This window comes from Struthio camelus, chromosome 4 (assembly GCF_040807025.1).
Source record: "Struthio camelus isolate bStrCam1 chromosome 4, bStrCam1.hap1, whole genome shotgun sequence".
Classification (NCBI taxonomy): Eukaryota; Metazoa; Chordata; class Aves; order Struthioniformes; family Struthionidae; genus Struthio; species Struthio camelus.
In genome coordinates, this window is record NC_090945.1 from 83,918,662 (window position 1) to 83,939,967 (window position 21,306).

The following is a 21,306-nucleotide window of genomic DNA, read 5'->3' on the forward strand; positions in this document are numbered from 1 at the left end:
GCTGGGTGCCGGGTGCCATCCTGCCCGCTATGAACCAAAATTAGCCTTGTCCCTTCCACTTTGTAAAGCGCCCGTCTTTTCCCGGTCTAACCGCCTTTCTTCCACCTCAACTGTATCTTCCGTACGTTCGTGGCCAAAGGGCCACCAGGATGCAGCTCACGGCCTACCGCCAAAGAAGTATCATCTTATCAAGCCCTGACTGCTGCAATTTGCCCAGGAATTACTAGAAAGAAACCTCTCAATAGCCTTAAGGGCGCTGGGAGCTTGCTGCTGTTTGCAAAGTCCTAACAAGCCCTGAAGAAGTGCGAAATAACTGAGGATTTGAACAAAATCAAGCCCAGATCCGTCTCTGTGCACAAATCCACCTTCAGTCAGTGTAATACACCAGTGCTCACCCGCTTCGCTGGCTCGCTTGGGGGCAAAAAACCCCCAAAACATGAGACCTTTCGACGCCAGCAGCAGCCCGCGTGCGACGCGTCCTCCCTCGCGGGCAGCGCTTCTCCGCGCGGACAGAAGGACACTGTCCCTTAAGGCAGGACAAAAAAAAGCAGTGCTAGCATTTGTGTTTTGATTTAAACTTGGTTTAGGAGCCTAATTTTGTTGCCCAGCATTTGGGAAGAGAGATACCTCCTTAGAAACTGCCCGCACCAGGAGCGAGACCGCACGTTTTGCAGCGCAATGCTCCCTTTCTCTGCTTGTCTTTTCACCTGGGAGAACTGAGCATCGAGAACAGACTCTTGCCCCAAGCAACAGGCAAATTGCGAGCTTTTTCCTTCATTAATGGTGCTCTGAACCGCAACTCATTTCCCGACATCTGAACCCATGCAGCTAGTGAGAAGTAACTGAGGACTGTAGAAACTTATTAAAAGTAACTGTCAAAAATCAACTAACACTGAAGGAGTCGTTATACCCGTTCACCCACTTCACCTTCGTGCTCTTGCTACTTATATTCAGGTCGCCGTTCATCCTTTCGCTCTTTAGCTAGGAAGCAAAGGAGAGAAGAGTTTCAAGTATATAAAAATAACTGTAATATTTTATTCCAAGAAGAAAAAAGGTCTTACAAAAACATGCATACAATACATAAGGGAATTTGGTGTTGGATATAACAACCTCGTAGCTGCAGGATCTACTAAAAATCCACAGAAAAAAGGAGTTACGTACACAAGCAGGCAGAACGAGTGCTGAAACAAAAAAAATCGGCTGGACGCTGCTTGCAGGTACGTGAGCTCGGCGCCTACTCGAGCGCGTCGTGGCAGGACCCTATTTTAGCCCAGGCTACAGGATTTCTGTAGATATTTCTCATCCCTGCAGAGCCTCCGTCTGCGTAACAAAATCACGTCAAGGTTATTTTCATGCAGGTTCTTCCTTCCGCTGGTCTTCGGCTAGCAAAGGCCGCTGCCATTAAAAATTAGCCCCTCTTTGGTATCTTACAGGGATTCAAAGTAGGCTCACGTGCCACAGGAAAATACCTTTCCCCATGCTAAGTGGTCGGTATAAAAGCCCCAGGACTAATTAAAGTTCCTCATTAGCCCACATCAGCTCAGTGTATCACCTGTGGGTCACGTCAAGGAGCTAAGCAAGCCCTTAGGAAACTGCAGAGAGCCAAAATGTATTTCTCTTTCTTTCCCACAAGACAAAGCAGGACCCGAGCCTCAGCTGTGAAGGCGTGCGGCCGGGCCTAACACAGAAGTCCCCTGAAACGACTAAGCTGGGTCTGTGCTGTGCATTACACTTAGCACGGTGGAGAAAGTGTTAAGCTGAGCCTACAAAATCTGGAATCTGCAATGTAAAAGTGCAGTTGTTTTTAGTGTACCTATTTGTGACACCTTTTCCACGTGACTTCACAAGAAATGAAGAGTAAGTGAGATCGCAGGTGCAAGACGTTACCCTGCTCAAGATGGGCATCTCGAGAAGTAACATGTTAGATTTGAAGGCAGAGCAGGGCAGGACTGAAGCCTGCACTATACTGGCAGGAAAACCATTAAAACTAAACAGTGCGCAGCAAAGACTACCTTCCATGTGAACAGGAGATATTGCTGCTTCTTTTTTCTTTCCTTTGCTGTTCAGGAAGTTCCAGACCCACAATTAACTAAAAGTTTTGAAAATACCTTCCTTTACGTTGTACCTGCTCCCCGCAGCACTTACTCCTAGCAGAGCTGACACAACAGGCTTTAGAGAAACACCACACAGGAACCACTATAGGAAAAAGCACATCCTCTTACTTCGCAGTTATTTTCCGCTTCGGGCCCCAAAAGACAGGCCTGTATCACGCAACAAACCCAGCTGGCTGCAGAGCACCTTGTGGGGACTCGGGCTGCCGCGAGAGGCAGCCAGCCAGATGCCGTTTGCTGCTGGTCCCCCTCCACCGAGCGTTATTTCGGCTAGGCAGACTCCGCAGCCCTACGCCAATACGCCGGCACGGCTATTCAACGCTTTGGCTGCTACTCATCACAACGCGTATCAAGATCAAAGCGGGGACGATCTAAAGCGTATCCGAAAAGAAACTGCGACTTTAAATAGTTTGCCTGATTCAGGATCGAGGTCATTTAGCTGATGCTCAGGGATCAACCCCAGCAAGGGTAAACGGAAGGCAAGCGAGCTAGGATGCGCACCTGTATTTCGCAAAAGACTGCCTTCATCCAGCTCGCGGAGGACGGCCGTCTGCACCCAGCCGAGTTACTTAGCTGAGAAGTACCGTATTGCCGAGAGCTCTTTGAAACAGTAACAACCTCCCTTTAACTTGCATCATCGGGGGAAGATGCAGATGGCTCCTCAAAAAAGCAGCTTTTTTCACGCTCCTCGACTGGAGCGCAGTTATACTGAAATAACTAATGCTAGTAGCACAGAAAACGGAACCTTTATACCCTTCTCGCTAAAGATGCTGATCATTTGATAACCAAAGATCCAAGTCTAGGAAGAATTTCTAAAAAGAACACGGGAAGGGAGAGAAGGAAGGAAGGAAGATCAGTTTACAAGCCACATGCACGCACCGATTTTTTTTTGTTTTAAACTACTGTTCCATTATCAGCGCCTCTGTTTTGAGAGAGCATTTATTCAGCATGCACTAAACGATTTCCAAATTCACAACTTGAGAGTGCAGTACCTTTAGGAGTCCCAAGCTGCAGCAACCCAGTTTACAGGCTGTATACAGGACTGCATGCACAAAGAAAAGAGAGAAGAGTACAGCACGTACTAAATAGGCTGTGTACACGTGTACAACACGTACAAAATAGGCTTCCCCCAGAAATTAGATTCTTTTAGCGGCTTAAAAAAAATCTGTCAAGTGGAACATTACGGAGAAGATCCCAAGTGTACGATTGAAAGGAAGAGAAATCTCTTTGGTATAGCTATATACAAACAGCTGTTAGAACAGAGGAAAGAAAAAAAAAAAAACAACAACAACTATGTTATCTTCCAATTTGCTTTTAGCGGATTTCAAGGTCGCAGGTGGATACACACTCCTAACACTACGCTAGCATTACGACATCTCCTAAAGGGGATTGTGGCGAGCATAAAAGGGTTATAGGCTGAAAACAGAATCGACCTAAGCAGATTTAGAGTAAGCAAGCCACGGGATTTATGCCTTACCTTTTGTCTCTAATAATCTGTATACATAGATAAGAAACAGTGCTAACAGAAAATAAGCCTTACTGATAGCACAACGGTGTTTGACAGGCCACGGTCAGGACGGTTCAGAAGGGACAGAAGCAGTCCTTATCATTTTTACATGCTGAGGCTGCGCTGATGCTCTTGCTCCTTTACGGACGGTTTACGGCATAATGCAAATGGGATGTCTTTCGTTCCCAGAACATAAGACAGTGCCGCTGGAGTCTATGAAATATGAACTAGGTAGACGTTCAGCACTCAAAAGAGCCTTGATGCAGGGAAAGAGTGCAAGGCTCCTGTTAAGTTACCACCATTAAACATATGGAGAAGACTACATAAAAAGGGCTGTTTGATATAAGTAACTGAATGCCCTACAGACGTTCCAAATACAACCACCACATTCAGTCGACGTATTTGCACGTATACGCCTTCGGAACAAACCTACGCTGCAACTGAAAATTAGTTTCAACTGTTTACAAAGAGAAGCACAAGAGTCCTTTCCTTTTCTGTCCTGATTAGGTCACGCACGATTTGCTTATCGGTCACTGAACGAAAGCTTTAAAAAAAAAAAGCTATATAAACGTGCGCGTTGCGACCCAGGAAGTGCCCCTGCTTCGTAGATCCAACGTACAGAATCCCTATGGAGTCAGGCTGAATCCAGGAGTTCCAGAAGAGCACCAACCGCACCAAAATAACCCTGAAAAGCAAAGAGACGGGAATACCTATTAACCACTCAAATGTGGGGATGCACCTGAAACAAGAATAAGAGTATTGCGCATGCAATATAATTTTTGAAACTGCTCTAATAGATGGTGGCAAGAAACAGCTATTTCTAGGCACGTTAAAAAAAATAAACAAAGATTCCAATTGTAGTCGCTACACAGGAAAGCGGAGTTACACAGCTCCTCTATGCTCTCAATAACATAGGTAACAGTCTTCAAAAACAGAAGTTCACAAGCAAGCATGAGCTTGGAAGTTAACGATTCCCATATTACTTACAGCAACAATCCATATCTTTTTAGTGACCTCACACCAGACATCGAAATAACTATGGCCATGATAAAACATTTTGAGCCCCCTGCACAACGGATATTATCAACAGCAAAAAAACTCAACATTGCTATTTTCAGAGCATTCGAAGTATTTGAATTTTGACAAGAAGAAAATAAATTTAAATAGTAACTTCACCTCATGTTCCAAGAAAAGTGCTTTTAACTGTCCCTTTGACCAGTAGTCTAAAGCATATGCCAGAAGCCTCATTGAGATTGTATTGATCCGAAGGAAATTGCCAACAAAAACCACTCGATTTATGTTCTGTAATTGTTAAGAAAAAAAAAAATATCAAAATATGAATTTGATTTTCTGCTTACAGCTATGAAAATCCCACCTTGGAGTAAGAAGAAAAAAAATTATAGTTGTAGTGCCTTTTAAAAATGCCATATGCAGTTTTTCAAATGCATCTTCCAGATTGAGACTTGATAAAAAGAAGAACCTGCTGAGAGCAGAGTGAAATCATCACTCTACATTAAAGCAATTATAACCAGAGAAACTTTGCATCGCCCCTAATACCTGTTCCTGGCAGCTAGGAACATGACTGTCTTAATGAGGGGGGTGGAGTAGCAGAGAGAAGAGTTATGACGCGTTTGCAGCTTTCTAGATTTATAATTTTGAAATTGTACCCAAAGGAGCCAATCTGCAAGCAAGAGATGACACCAAGTCAACCTGGGGTCTTGCAGCGGCAGGAGACGTTTCAAAAGAGCACGGCAAGCTCAAAAAAGGGCACGTTTTGATGCTCAGAAGGGGCCCTGGGAAGGGCCGGAGACTGTGCTGAAAGCGTCAAGCAGGATCTGCAGAACACGAACAACATGTACAACGCTGCTGAAAGGCGGTGCCAGCCAAGCAGTTTTAAAACAGGTTCTTTTTCAGACTCTTCTGCGCTGCGCAGAAAACCTCAGCTGTAACTACAGCTTTTCTAGCTCAGGAGCATAAATAGGACTGTTGGTTTCTTTGGCATCAGGTCCTTAAACCGGCTGCAAACGCTGCTCATGAAGTGCCACCTTCTCTCTCCCCGCCCCAGCTCTGACCTTTGACTTGTCATAAAAGAGCTGAACAGATCTTCACCACTACCCTGAAAAAAAAAATATCCAGAAACCCATATCCAGTACAATTCTGACAGAAAGGCAAAGACCACCCAGGCAGTGTATATCTGGGATTTAAATGAGATTTTTAGCCAAATCTTTCACTCACAAAATAGGAGCCAAATATGAACTCGGAAGCTTTCTCCTTCTCCAGCCAGGAAATAATTTTCAGTTCCTCCTCTTACTGAGGTATCCGAACCAAGTACTAACTCCTCCTTTACTCACATCCTTCTGCAGATTTTTCTTCCATCCCCAAATTCATTAACACTTAGGCCAACCATTCAGCAGCATCTTTGCCCTAGATTACGTATCGATCGAGTGAGGAACCAGCAGACTGCAAGCAGGACAATTTACAGCACGTCTTGTATGGTTTTAACAGTAAACGAAGGTAAATAGTAAGTGTTTGCCAACAAGAGCAAGAGTCAGGAGCATGCTTCGCCCTGTTAGCTCATCCTAAAGGAGCAGGCTCAAAACAACGTGAAGAACATGCCTCTGTGCTTTCATAGCCCTGTACAATGCTGCTTGACATGAACGCAACAAGGCAGCACTGTAAAGAAGCTGAAAGCACAAAGATACAGCAAAGGCCACGGAAGTGGTGGTGCTCGACCAAGAAAACAAGAGCAACTACTACAGCCCACACAGGACAGGTATCTGGTCTCTGCTCCCCCCTCCACCCCACCCTCACTTCTTCTCAGCACTAAAGCATTCAGATCAAGCACGTCACTTAGAAGATACCACAAAATTGTGGTGGAGAAAGGACAGGATATGGCTTACCACCTTCTCCCAGTGGTCCCAAGAGTTTCAGTTTATTGCACACCTACAGTTCCTCAAACCACCTCAGAAAAGCTGCTGAAGTTCTCACAAATAAGAGGACCTGACGAGACTAACAGCCAACCCCTACTTCAGCATTTATTCGCAGTTCCTCTTTAGTCTGCAGCGTAACGATCTGGTTCAAACTACAGATAAGTAAGGACAAAGTTCACCAAACAGTTCAAAACGAGTGAAGTAGAGCTTACTGAATATCCAAAGAGGCACCTAGGAACACGCACCTTCAGAAGCGTACGCGGGGGAAAAGAGACACTGCACGGCAGCAGCGCAAGCAAAGGGGACGCTTCAGACAGGAAGAAACGAAATGGGTTCTCCGTTAATACCTCATTAAGCGCACACATCCGTGCTATGGAGCCAATGTTATTGGTGATGGTTACTAAAGTAGCCCTTGCGAGGTCCTCTTTGCTGACGGATTCCCGCTTCTCCTTGCTCATCATGTTTCCAAAACTGTAAAGAAAATTTTAGGGTTAAAGGTCCATTTACCTCAGTATTCCAAGGGAATTACTAATTTAAACATTGACAGTTAGAAACAAATACTTCACAAAAACAGTGCTATCAGTCATTTCCATCTGGTAAAACAGAATAGTAGAAAGAAAGGTAGCTCTCCTAAGACTTGTAAATCCAGTTTGTCATCCTTGCAAAACATACCTCCTGTGAAGAAACCCAGTAAAATCATTACCTGGATGCTACAGCCCAGCCTGGCAATCCAAACCGCTCATAATCTCCTCCGTAGATGTCCCGCACTAGTTTATCCACTTTAGTGCTATCTCCATGGGATGCCATTTCCAGGGCCTCTTCAAAGGTGGAGCAACCCGTGAGAAGACAGCAGAGACCAAAAAAGGTTCCCCCTCCAAGACTGCAACATAAAGCAAAAGGAAAGTCATCTACCTTGCTTCTAAAAGGACGCAGAAAAAATGGCTTGCTCCACTGACAGCTAAGATTACTAGTTTGAGTGGGGTCAGTTTGTCCCTTTTCTTCAGCCTGTTCTTTTCCGTGATGATAATCTTGAAAGAACAGCAGTTCTCTTTAAAGCTATTACTTTCAAGTAACCTACAGCCCGTAAGGAATCCCACGCCTTCACAGCCGTCTACAGAAGGCATGTTTCTAAATGAGAAATTAATGTCCTTATTTTACAATATTCACCTTCTCCAGAGCACTGAACAGAGAACTTGGTCTTAAAATAAATACTAGTCCTGAGCAGTCACTGGAGTACAAGCGCACAGCTGCTTAAAACTTAGGAAAAACTATGCCCTGTTCACTGCGCTGTGCACATATGCCTTTAATGATACATGATAAGAGTAAAATCTGTGCTGTGCACCCCTTCTTTGTGATTTTCATTATTATTACTATTATTAATTTCAAGCAATTCAGGAAAGCTTAAGTCCACATAGCTCTTTGGCTTTGCTAGGCAACAGGTGTCACATCTTCAAGTACGGTAAAAGCAGCAGTCCAGTAACCAAGCAGGGAATTATTGCTCTTCGAGCATCCCATACTCCAAAACAGGGTGCTTTTCAGAAGTCAAGATTCAAATCTCTACTGCTAGGACTGAAGATAATCGTTCTTAACGTTATGAGCATATTGGGGTTAATCTCAAAACATGCATTATCTGATGGCAAATAGTTTAATTCCTGCAGTATGGTAACTTGCAGCTCGTCCCCAAAAAGGTCGTATACAACTCACCTGCAGAAACACGTTCCAAACTCTAAAATAAAACTCACTTTACCCCTTTACAGTGCTTACCTGGTGCCCGTTACCCGCTTATAGTTTTCTTTTGAATACACAGCCAAAATGCTGACCCCTGAGCCAATGTTCACCAAAAGGAGAGGATATGGATTCTCCAAGTTGAACGGGAGCTTCTGACATCTTTCAGCATCAGTTGGGTTTTCAAAATAGTAGCATTCTGAATGTCCGTTGAATCCAACTGAATCAATGTACAAAACTCCTTTAATAAGGCAGTCAAGTTCATCTAGCTTGCAAAGCTGAAGGTCACCCATCTAGAGGGGAAAAAAAAAAAAACAGGGAAAAAAAAAATCAAGAAGTAGCTAGAGATCCAAAGCGTGCCTGCTCAGGGCTAGAAAAATGCATACGCTGCCAGCTAAATTCAGCTACCTCCATTATTGCCTGTGGTGGGAAAGGAGCACAGATCACGGGAGGGCTCCATCTTTCCCAACGCACACGCACTGCTAACTATCCTGGCCTTAAAGTGTGCGCATGTGAAAGAGGGAGAAAAGCAACTTGATCCACAGATGGAAGCCAAGAGAATCCCACCAACTTCCAAGGGCCTGGAGCAAGCCCAGGCTATGAAGCACTACCAAGGAAAGCAAGGAAAAAGGAGAAGGGGAGAAAACACTTTTTTCAGCAGGAACCAGGAGGAAATTATATGATCATTTTCCCCTCAGGTCACTGCCCGGAGTGCACAGGCTTCCTCAGCATGTATTTGGTACATTTTTCAAGCCCTGGTTAAACAACATATTTATCAAATATGTATTTCACCTATAAACGTGAATCTAACTTATAATGAAGCCACATGATGATGTCACATGCCAACCATTATCTTCCTTACAGTTAATTCACCACCTAATTCAACTGAATCTCAGTCAACTCACTACCACGCATGCTTGAAACGAAACCTCACGAACAGAGGAGCAACAAAGCAAATATTAAGATGTGAACAGAGAGCAACAAGGAAAAAAAATAAACAGTGCAGATCAACACAGATGGAGACTAACAATGCAGGGTAAGTCTGGCAAGAGCGCAGGCCATGCAAGTTAAGAGTGAATAATTTTAGAGTTACAGGAAAGTTGCATGCACTTTTAGGAAAGCAAGTATCTTAATTTACAGAGACGTGAACTCAACTCCACGTGCCGTTTCCCGCACTAAGTTTGAGTTAGAATAGGTAGGTGTTTCCCAAGCTAAGATTTAGAGAAGCTTAGAGTCTGCAGGGAAAGGCTGAAGGTGTTTCTAGTTTTAAGCTTATACAAGGGTTCACTACCAGATCCTAATTGTATATAAGCCAAAAATGCATACTGTGCGAAAGTCCTGCTCAAATTTGTATGCTCCACCTCCCGTGGCACATAAGGTAGTATGGAGGCTTGAGAAGTGTTTTTCGCTGCCCATTTGAATAAAAGCAGGCATGTCATGAGTAGGAAAGCGTATAAAGTGCAGATTGCCTTTACGTCCACACAGGGTAAGGTCCTTTAGTTCAAGGTGCACATCCCGAATGCCTGTAGATCCATAGGCTACATTTGATGTCAGGTATTTTCGGATACTTTTGAGATTTTCCACTTCTTCCTCCTCCTCTTCAGCAGTGATGTCCTTTGGTTCAAAATACACAAGTTTGACCAAGGTCCCTCCAATGTCCAAGCCAAACCAAGGAAAGACTAAAGAGAGAGGGGAGAAAAAAAAGAAAGAAAAAGAAATAGGATATGATATTGCCATACCATCAGCAAGATAGTTATAAACTGAATTAACCCATGCAATTCTCTAGGGACTCAAAGATGCGGGCCCATTGGATCCATACGTTTCTGAAGTGCAAAACGAGGGAACATTTTAGCAGTCTGGTCTTTCTTTCAGTAATAACAGCTGAGTTTGTCAAAGTCCTCTCTACACCGAAGTACCATAGCTCCAAATAAATGAACCTAACTCCCATTTCTAGAGACACCTCGCGTTCAGGAGCTCCGAACATGATATGCAGTACTCAAAAATACCGACAGCAACAACAGAAAGTACCACTGAACATATACATAGCACAGGCCTTACACTATCCGTCCACTAGCTAGCTACTGCTGCAGTTTTAATCCCTAGCTATTTTATCAAGTTCTGATCCAGAGCCAGAGCCAAGGATAATGCCAGTGCTTTCACATCAAAGCGATGTACAAACGTTAACTAATTACAACACGTAACACTGAGGTAGACGAGTAATCTAAGATACCCCAGGGAGACAAAAACAAATGTTTAATTGGATTATTTTATTAGCCAAATTCCCCCATGGTACAAAATATGCATTAGTGTCAGGCCCAGCAACATTTACAGCTGTATTAGATAAATGAGCTTCTTGGAAAAGATCAAGAGAAAAACCTGATCAGATGGAATCTGCGATTAGAGCTGCGACCTGGAACAGATTAATATTACTATTAATGAGCTCAAGGACAGGCTAGAGCTGACAAGATACCACGGGCTCCGGAGCAACATAGCCACGTGCCATGGCTTATGGCAGCAGGGTTAAAATCTTAAGTTTTCTGCTTTCACAAAAAGGAAGTTTTAGAAAACAAATCGCAACAGTGAGAGCGTGTTCCTTGTCGCTTCTGCCTTGGCGGCGGCCGAGCTGCTCGCAGAGGCCCTGCCGCGCAAGCTGCAGAAACACGAAGCAGTCGGGGAAGAGAGACCCAGCGGCAGCTCTTCAGGAAGCTGAAGAGCAAGAAAACAACTCAGGGGTATGAGGGGGTTCTTGGAAAAGCCACAGATCCGGCCCGCAAACACACGTTTGGAGACAAAGGTATTCTCTCCTCGGTGGGTGAACTTGGTGCCTGAATACAGCACAGGTAACACAGACCTTTTAGAGCATCTCAGCTCTCCCGGAGCTCCTAGAGCCATCAGTTACCCCAGGTATTTTTTTTAAACACCACCGGGTTATTTTTATATGTTTACACAGAGACCACCCCCAACCGTCACCAAGAAATGAAAGAAGATGCAAGCTCTATTTTAGGAAGGGTGTTCAAATTCTAATCATCCTCCCTTTCTAATGCATTTAGTTCAAACAAGAACAGACATAAAAATAACAGTTCACACTGAATGAGGGAGATCTGAATCACCATCCCAGGGAGACGGAAAGCAAGAGCGATTCAAGGACTTTTTGCACGACCGTTTCTGATTTTGCGCTCCTTGGATGAACTACAGGATCGAGGCAGCTTGACATCGATGTTTCATTTGTTCTCGGTGATCAAAAGCAGAACAAAAATCTTGCATCGATCACCGGTTTATTAATCGCACTTTATTCGCAGCTTGAAAATTCCCGTCGCTATTTCGGGATGAAATGTCTCGCAAGCGCTTCACTGTCAGGAAAGTTGAGCATATGTATCTTATTTCAATACATTCCCCCTCGCCCCTTGCAAAGCCCTTTTTATAGGGCTTCACAAAAAATTAAATAGTTCAATTACTTATCTGGAAAGGAACGTCGGCTGCCTCGGTCTCACCCTGTAACACAAGGAGAACTATATCGCCGGGGACGCGAGGCCAGGAAAAACGCCCTCACAGAAAGCGCAGCCGAGGATCCCAGAGGACGAGCGAAGGGAAAGCCAGGAAGGACAGAAACTTTAAACCCCACGGTTGTTACTCTTTGCAAGTCTCAAGGCAAGCACATTGCTCTGCTTGTTTGAAAGACAGCTGCATGAGCTCATTTTTTCTGGAGTTGCCCTTACTTTATTTTTTGTAATGCATATGGAACACAAACTTCAATAGGGACGTTTTCCTTCTCCTGCTCCTCTCGCCGTACCACCGCAAGGATTTCTAAACCCAAAAAGGGCCTTGTGGCGGGGGAGTTATGCAAGCGCAGCAGAGCTTCGTCCCCCTCTGTAGGTTTTGTTTTTTTTTTTTTTAAACTGTCTTCTGCTTTTGGATGGCGGGTTATCAAGGCAGCAAACCGCAAACCAAACCCACCGAGCGTCTGCTGGCTTCACTCACCTGCCCTTCCTGACACCCTAGACCAAACACACCATACTAAAGCCATTTGCAACACATCATATACATCCACAAACCATCTGTGAACTACACAGGTGCTCCTGTCCCCGCGTTAATGGCAGAACAGGGAATCCCACCCCCCGAAAGCACTTTGCCTTCGCGCACAGACGCAACACAGCAGGAGCTGGAATGAAAGCCCCAGATGCATCAACTACCTACCGCAAAAACACGCTTTGAATAGGCGCCATGCTCCGTAAAAGGCAGTAAAAATGCCATCTGATACCCACAGGTAACCATACGGCACTGGCAGTCAAAGCAGAGCCTTCCGCTGCTGCTCGCAGGGGGCTGGCACGCAAGAGCTTCTGCATGAAACCAAAAATTGATGCTTGACACGACTAGCAAGTTGCCACGTGTCTTAATTGAACATGTTCCATTTGTTCCCAATCCCCGCAGTGCCTGGAACCGGTAAACACCGCTCTATTTAAAAGCTCAATCCACGTATACGGTCACTAAAACCCATTTCTTCATATGCATTTTGCTTTTCAATACTGCTATACTGGCTGCTGGAAAACTAGCAAGTTGTACATAGCAAAGGGAACAAGAGCCTTGCCATGCTCCTTAGCCAAGCCTTCTCCCATCACAGTCATTCCCATCCGGGAATCCCTTTGCACAAATTTCCCACTCTCTTGAAAGCACTCAGCTGGTTTGTCACCTCTAATCTGATGAAGAGATTGCGTCCAGAAGCCCGCTGTCCTGATGCCAGGAAATCTTCTTTTGACTTCCGGAATATGTTCATCCTTCCCATGGTATACTTTTTTTTTTTCCCCCCCCTCTGTATTATCACACCCACACGTTTGAGCAGCCCTGGCCCATGCCAGCTGCAGAGGAGCCCTGCAAAGAGGCAGCCCGGGTTTTCCGCCATCGCTGAACGCTTCATGGCTACCTTGGGAAAAGCACCTGGGACGCCGTCCAGAAAACAGCCTTTTAAGTTAACTGATATAAACCAAACAGTTCTTAGTTATGGATCTCTGTTACACATGCTGGTCAGAGGGAAAGAATCCATGGAAGAAGCGTTTTAGTTTAAAATTAAGTACTTCTTTACTGTACTGTAAAGGATTTTTTTTTTTTTTTTTTTTTTTTTTTAAGAAGAGAGCGATTACAGTGCAACTTGGACCGAGCACGCAAGTAATTTGGTGCAGCATGGACAAAACTTCCTCTACATACCTATTTTTCGGGAAGTAAAAATCCTGAACAAGGGTGTGGCACCCAGACAAGAGGAGGCAGAGATACTGTTATTTCAACAACATGGAGAATTGGTCTTTCTCTTACACTTACAGAAAGTCAGTCAACATGAGCATGCAAGGCAGTAACAATTCTCCCGTATCTGCGGACTAGAAAAATCCACGCCTTCAAAGGGAGGAAGAAGGAAGCTCTCTTGGACGAACGCCATCACCATCTGCTACCGACTTTGCTCTTAAAACACTGATTTTTCCAGCATCTACTGTGCACTTGAAAGCTTTCCAAAGATCTTTCACTTGCAAGCCACTAAAGCATTTTTCAAGGGAGCTGCTGCAGAACACTGCAGGTCTAGACCAGCACGCGAACTGGTGGTATCCCAACGCCCATGGGCAGCCCTGAGGTTGTGAGGTTGTTTTTTTTTTTTTTTTTTTCAAGTCAGGAAGCACTGCCAAAATAACCACTGCGAGAACAGGCTGGCTTTAACAGCCAGGACAGAAAACTAGAACACAGCCTCTCTTCAGCGCAGCCGAGAGAGCCCCTCGCTATAGCTTTGAGTCATCTGGGCTGGGAGAAAGCGCCATGCCCTGCTCTTTTTTCCAAGGACTTACCAGCCGGAGGACGGTGGGAAAGACGAAGAAAGCCTTACGCGGAGCACAGGAACCGGATCACGGGAAGAATCTCCTCTTACCCAGCACCTTGCGGGAAGTGGTGTGCCTCTCAGTTGGGTATTGGGACATTTAAAAAGAAAGGCAGGAAATCCTCTTCTCAGAGTGAGCACCGGTCTCCATTCAAAAATGCTCTGCGGTCTTTTCCTTCAAGAAACTCTATCAATTACTTTGTTTTCAGCACATTGACAATCGCTAACACCACTCTTCAAAAATAAATACACAAGGTAACGCAACGTAGCAAGTAGTGGGGGTGCAAACAAGGCGATGCGAGAAAGCGGCAAGCTCACATCGTCACTCAGCAAGTCAGGGACACAGCGCTGAGCTTCGTATTTTCATTTAGCTTCCCCAGTGCAATAAACTGGAACGGCAGCTGTAAAGAATTCTTAAAGCCATTGTCTTTAAGAGAAAACTTCTTCAACTTTTGGCTTGACAAAGTATTATTTCCCCTTAGCACGGATGCTTTTAAAAAGCAGCTCTATACATATGGTTTCACAAACACAGTTTAAGTACAGCTCTCAGGCTTAAAAACAAACTTTCTTCTAACGGACAGAACTATGGATACGCAACAACAAACAGACCGCCAGTCTGCAAACGAAGTTACGGATATTACAGCTATTACGAAATAAGATGAAAAGCTCAAGGATGCTATGTGTTCCCACAGTAAGAGCTGCCACCCTCCCTCTCTACCCTGCATCCTCAAATCCCTTTTAAAGTTAGACTGTAAGCTCTGTGGGGCAAGAAAAATATAATGCCTTTATTTGTTATGTAAATTGCTTTATAAACCTGGACACTATATAAATAAAAAACCCAACAAGCTATTATTTCATTCTACTTGGTTCAAATTTTGAAAGCTCCAGAAGTGTCAAGATGAAAGAGGTGATATAATTAAAGCTCTCCATGGTGGATTTTCTTCATATGACATGCAGCTCAAGTCGTATTTCAGACTGATCCTTAAGTTATGAGCCAATTATATTAGAAGCTAAAAAGATTAGCCTGCAGAGCAATGAAGACTGATGATTTAGTTGAGTGCATGACAGCACCTCTATGCTTACTGCAAAATATTCAACATATTTTAATAATGTTATACTACTATGGAAATTTTACAGCTGAAAAAAAAATATATTCATCAGCGTTTAATAAAAACTGACAGTAAGTCTACATATCCTCACATCTCTAAAAATGGGCCCTGCTAGGAATTCACATTTAGTATACAATTCCAAAACATGAAAAGGTATTTAAGTCAAAGCTTAAATTTTGGCCTGCAAAAAAGCTGCTGAAACAATATTTTATTTGTACCTCCATTTATACCCTGAGCATATGAACCCAGCTTTTCAAGCAATCCACGTATCATCTTTGCATGATTTTGATACAAGATACTAAAACTTTCGTAACTTTAAAAAAAAAAAAGTTAGAAGGACTACATAAGGACTACATAACAGATGAGGAGGGTTTTTTTTTTTTTAAGGTATAGGCTTTCTTTTGGAACTTATGAATGCCCTACATGCTTTACGCAACTTAATTCCCCTCCCCTGTTGTCAAACAGTAAAATATTACAGATGGCACAAGGCAAAACCATCAAACCGACCTCCTTTTCCAGAGAACTAAGTCTACAGAAATTTCAGTCTACGAGTTACATAATTTGTAATTCGGGGAAACAACCTCAAGTCAGGGCAAACCAGGTTTTCAGGAAGGAGCAGAACCGTGGTGCAGCAGCACAGAAGAACTGGAGGGACGGGGAAAGGGAGGAAGGAAGGGGAGGGGTGTGGAAAGCTGATGAACTGGAAAAGAAGTGCCCAGATGGAGTCTACTCGCTGACCTATTTCTTTTATCCGAAAGAGGATTCATTACAAAAAATATTCCACAACTCACTGCGGTCTGGTCATCTTCCGTCTCGGGTTCTGCGCTTGGGAGGCAGCCAACCCTACCCATCACAAGCCATTTGGTATAGCTGTCCTGGAGCTCTGTTAAAGCAAACGTTAAGGCGACTGCCTTCGTTATTCATCTAGGGTATTTCTAGTCCAGTTTGCACGTGCAGAAGATTTCATTAAGGGCACTAGTAACTCATTACCAGAAAGGGACTCTTCTGTATTGTCTCTGGGGCTTCTTCTTCTACATCAGCACTTCTGTGCATACCAGTAACACTATCAAGCTCCTCTTCGCACCCTACCAACATAATGCGCCAGTGCAAATAGGACCTCTAACAAAATTGCCTCACAACTTTTCTGGGGAGAACAAGATGGATGGGACAACAACGTCCTTGACTTCTCCTCCTTTTATCCGCAGCAAACCACAAATCACAGCTTCTGTGATACAGATTTGTAAATTAAGTGCACCGAGAAGCATTTCACAGCCTGCATTTCACAGCCTGGGATGCACAACGGCATGCAACTCGGACATCATCTGTACCGCTCTAATCCAGATTATTTCCGATGCATGCAGTCGAATTCCCCTCAGCTCCAGACCATCCACGGCTCCTCTGCAGCGAAACCGTCCTAGTTGCACCTTATCGGTTTACGCAGACTACGAGGCAGGAAGAAAGATCACGAGCTTGAACTACAGCCCGTTGAAATCCTTTCGTTCCTGGGGAAGTCGGGCTCATCTGCCAGGGCATCTGCCAGTACATGCAGGCAAGAGAAGCCTCAAGGTCATAAAGCTTGTCTGTCACATACCGGCAGCAGACAAATGGCAGCTAAAGTAGGACATTTTTGATCATATGCCCATTAAGCGGTTTGCATTCATTTGCATTTGCTTGCAACCTTCCTTAAGGTGGGATCGAGCATTTTAACTTCCCAATATAATTTACCCTTCTATCGGGCACGTTCCCCCTGTTAAGGGGTGTGTAAGCACATTTCTCTTTTGCTGACCACAAACATCGTTTAGGAAAGACCGGCTCATCTCGTAATCCAAAATCACGCTGCACTGACCTTCCAAACAGCATCCAAATCTTGTCATGAAAACTGCCAGAACACCTATATTTTTTTAAAAAAGGTAGCCTACTCCAGTCTCTGCATTACATTTAACGTTCCTGCAACATATCAGCATCTCAATTTCTACGGGGAATTAAGATTAAGGTCACAGAAATCGCTCACGAGCAAAGCAGAGAAGTACGTTCAGCTAAAGTACAGCTTCATCTAAGTCCGCCCTAATTTTCATACCAGAGATCTCCTTCGTTTTCCTACAGCTGGTCGCAGTCCGTTACCTACCGTTTCTCCAATTAGCAACCCTGCAGCTGCCACGTCTATCTTTTGCTGCTATTTCCTCAGAACGACAGCCACGCGAGCGGCTTTTCACATACCCATACCGAGACGGTTTCTCCACGTTTAAATTGCAACGATGATCACCACTCCTACCGTCGTTACGCCCCTCTCCTAATCTTCTCTTTCATCCCTATTAGTTCTGCAGTAAACAGAAAATCCTGTAATTATCTTCGTTATTTAACATTAACTTTACAAGTCGCGTCCTTGCACAGGATCGCTGCTGTGATAAGCCAGCACAGTCTGGAAGACAGAGGCAAAGCGAACCGCCGACAACGGCCACGCTTGATGCTACGTTAGCGTTACTGAGCCGCGCTTGCTAGTAATTAGCAACGCAAGCAGCATCCAGTGCAGCAAGTCTTTTGATATATAACTCTTAATTTTTCCCACAACAGCAAAAAAGAGATTCTTTTCGCCAGCAACCAAAAAAGCTCCTTAGCATTAAAGAGAAAGAATACGTCTGAAAATCTGCGTTACTAGCGTAACAATAACGTCCCGGCATCGCTACCAACAATCGCTACGAGACGCGTGATTAATCTCGAGTCCTGCTCTCGGACTGGGCTACGCCGGACCGCGGCTCGTTTGCTGAAGTCATTTGAACGTGCGGGTAGCAGCGAACGACGCTGAGGCTGTTTGCTTCATTTTTTAATGGCACAGCAATTTCTTTCCAGGGAGAAACAACTCCAGCGCAAGTAAACAAATAACCACTTGGCTCCACTTCAAATATGGCCGAAGTCAGTCACCAGTCGCGGCAGCTCCGGCCTGCTACCAAAATGAAGGCTGCCATCCATTTTGCACCTACCTCGTTCCATGCACCATTTCCAACACAGCATTAAAAATGCATGGTTCAGGGGATTTTTTTTTTTTTTTCCTCTCCTCCTCATTACGCAGCCTTGTTCGGTCTGTGCCCACTCCCTGCCAAACCCACACGGTTCTCCCCTCCCCAAAACACGTCCCGTTCGCTTTCTTCTCGGTTTCTTTTTTTTTGTTTCGTTAACTACCATGTCGGCCAAGCAGCCTTCCCAGCCGCCTGGCGCCAAGGCTACCTTCTGACCCTCGCTCTGATACATCTCCTTTTCCTGGTCCTCTGGTGCCCTCAGCAGTGACCTTCCTGCCCTTCCCCTCCTGGCCAAGGATGCCCACCCACCTGCCCACCTGGGCCCCTCCCCGTCCACCCCGGCGCTCTCCTGCCCCAGCAAACCAGGTGCCACCTCGCCCTGAACCTCCCTGAGCTCAGCCCGCCCCGTCCCCCCGCCCCGGCTCGCTGGCTCTGGGTCACTGTCTGTCCCCACCATGCCGTCCCCCCACCCTGGCCCGTGTCACCATGTCACCACATCCCACCCCACCCCACCGCTTGGTCTCCTCCCCCATGTCCCCAGGCAGGAACCCCTCCCCACCCCCCCCAGCTCCACCTCCACCACAGCCCCGCCCCTTAGCTCCACCCCCTCTGGCTCCACCCCCTGCAGCCCCACCCCTGCATAAGCCCCGCCCCCTACACCCCACCCCCTTGCCCCATCCCTCCCCCACCCAACCCGCCTCCTTCAGCCCCGCCCCCTCCCTGTGGTCCACCCCTGCCACACCTAGCCCCGCCCCATAACCCCTCCCCTATAGCCCCGCCCCTTCCCTGCTGCCACGCCTCCTTAAGCCCCGCCCCCTCCTCGGCCCCCGCGCCCCCCCACCCCGCCGCCTCACTCACGCGGGCGGTTCTTGCGGACCGAGTCCCGGCGCTGGCGGCTGACGGAGCCGCCCCGCTCCCGGGGCTGCGGCCCCGCCGCGCTGTCAGCGCCGCTGCTCCGCCGCCGCCGCCGCCGCGAGGGCCCCGCCTCCGCGCCCCGCCGCCGCGGCTTCTCCTCCTCCTCCTCCTCCTCCTCCTCCGCGCCGCCGCCGCCGCCATTGCGCAGCGGCTCCATCCGCAGCGCGGCCCGGCCCCATGGGCCGCCCGCCGCGCCGCGCCCCGCCGCGCTCCTCCCGGCCCCGCCGCCGCCGCAGCCAGCGCCTCCACCGCGCCTGCGCCTAACGGCTCCCGTTAGGGGGCGGGCTAGACCGCGAGGCGGCCCTCAATCCGCGCGCTCCGCCGGGCGGAGCGACAAGCGACTCCGCCAATCAGAGCCAAGGAGCCGGACGTCAGCCGGGCGCTGGGCCCTCCCCTCACCCTCGGCGGCGGATATTGACAAGCGCGGCTATCCAATAGAATGCGCGAGCTTGGCACGGGGCGGGGGTGAGGGGCGGGCCGTCGTGCCACGGCTTCGGCCTATCGTTTCTCTTCGGGCAGAGAATGACACGCCACCTATCCAATGAGATGATGCGACTGCCCAGCCGGCGGGCTGAGTGACAGGCCGGGTAACTGTGGCAACGCAGAGGCGGGCCGAAGGGAAGACTGCGGTAGGCCCGGCTGGGCTGGGCCGAGCAGGGGGGCTGCTTTGCATGCGATTTGCATATGCAAATAGCGAGGCCTCCCTCCGCCTTGCAGCCTCAGGGCCCCCCCCCGTGGCCTCCCCCGGCGGCAGGGCCCAGCTGGCCTCGGAGACCCCCATCCCCCCTCCCCACAAAGGCCCTTGTCATCGGGGAATAATTAATTTCCGTGAGAATTTGCCCCGTTCTGGCTACCGAGCAAAGGGACGGCTCAAATGCTGTTTGCCGAGGGGCCAAAACTGGTAATATTCTGTCAGGCGGAGGCGGGAAGCATCTAAACGGGGCTGGTGCCCTACATGAGACACAGCGTAACCTTCTCTGAGGAGAAACAACCCTCCTTTAGGTAGGCGTCGCCTTCGTTTTGGTTGAACGACTCAACTCGCCTGCCTGGAGTTCAGAGTATTTCCAGTACAGGGCCCCGGGCACCCTTCGTATTTCATGGGAGGTGAGTCGAGGAGAGCTGGCGGGATGCCGAGACACGGAGGCCTCCGGAGCTGCCCGTTGCCAGCCCTGCTGCTGCAAAGCTTCCTCGTGGTGCCCCAAGGGCAGGCACCTTTCCGGGCGAAACTGCAGTCGTGTCCTGAAGGTTTTTCTCCAGAGATCCACCGTGAAGTCCAGCGCAAGGCCCCGTTGTCTCTTACCGCTTCCCCAGAGCAGGACCAAAGGCCGTGAGCTTCTCCCGAAATACAGGAGGAGTTTGTCACCCGCTAGCCTCTCTACTGCTGCCGTTCCCTGCGCTGTACGGGACTGCTAGATGGTGAGGCAGGCACCAAAAATACCCGGGAATCTTCCCGCTCCTTCTGCCAGGAACTGGTATCTCAACACTCGTGATTTCTCTCTCTCTCCATCCCAGAATCTGCCTTTTATTTGACTACATTTGGGCTTTCTGAGTCCGTCAGAAAGCTATGGATCGATCTGCAAAGGGACTTGGAGCAACCACCCCGGTAGCTACAACCTCAGCTTCAGTCCTACAAACGGAGTTTCTCTCAGCTGATGAAAACACCAATATCTCCTGCTCCACCACAGCAGCTCACCCACGTTCCCTTGGGGAGAAAACCAAAGAGGGTTCAAACAGTAAGTCACAGAGCAGTTAAGTGTTTCTCTCCTGCCTTTGGAGATCCTGCTTGCTGTCCCTCGCCATGGCTCATGATACCTTTCTTTGAACATTGCATCAACAACAAAAGACCTTGGTTAAAAACCGTGAGATGGCGGTGGGGCACACCCTTGGGAGACCAAAAGCTACGTGGGAGCCTAAGCAGTAGTCTGAAACGGGAGAAATACCTGCTCTGACTTAGATCTGCAGGCTGTGTCTTCTGCGGCACCCACAGAGAGCCACAGAGGCAGAGAAAAGGGCAGGAGGGTCGAGGTAGCCCGTCCTACCTGGGCTACCTCGTCCCCTACCTGGGGAAAAGTGCTGTTGGGTGACAAGACACTGCTTCTCCCATCCCATAGAGCATCCTGCATTTTTTAGCCGAAGAGAGCGTG

General features: G+C 47.1%; 1 protein-coding gene across 2 annotated transcripts; it reads right to left on the reverse strand.

The window, feature by feature from the left end:
• Nucleotides 1–1,015: 1,015 nt before the first annotated feature.
• On the reverse strand, nt 1,016–19,326 carry PANK2 (pantothenate kinase 2). Of its 2 annotated transcripts, none has more exons than XM_068943751.1 (7): nt 19,106–19,326; nt 9,600–9,952; nt 8,313–8,566; nt 7,252–7,428; nt 6,896–7,019; nt 4,795–4,920; nt 1,016–4,303 (listed from the first exon to the last, which is right to left on the reverse strand). In XM_068943751.1, exons 1-7 carry the CDS (start codon nt 19,317–19,319, stop codon nt 4,253–4,255), a joined length of 1,299 nt encoding a protein of 432 aa, XP_068799852.1. In that variant the 5' UTR covers nt 19,320–19,326; the 3' UTR covers nt 1,016–4,252. The 2 variants fall into 2 exon arrangements, with proteins under 2 accessions (XP_068799852.1, XP_009680121.1); XM_009681826.2 differs by lacking the exon at nt 19,106–19,326 and adding an exon at nt 18,212–18,236.
• Between the last annotated feature and the right edge of the window lie 1,980 nt (nt 19,327–21,306).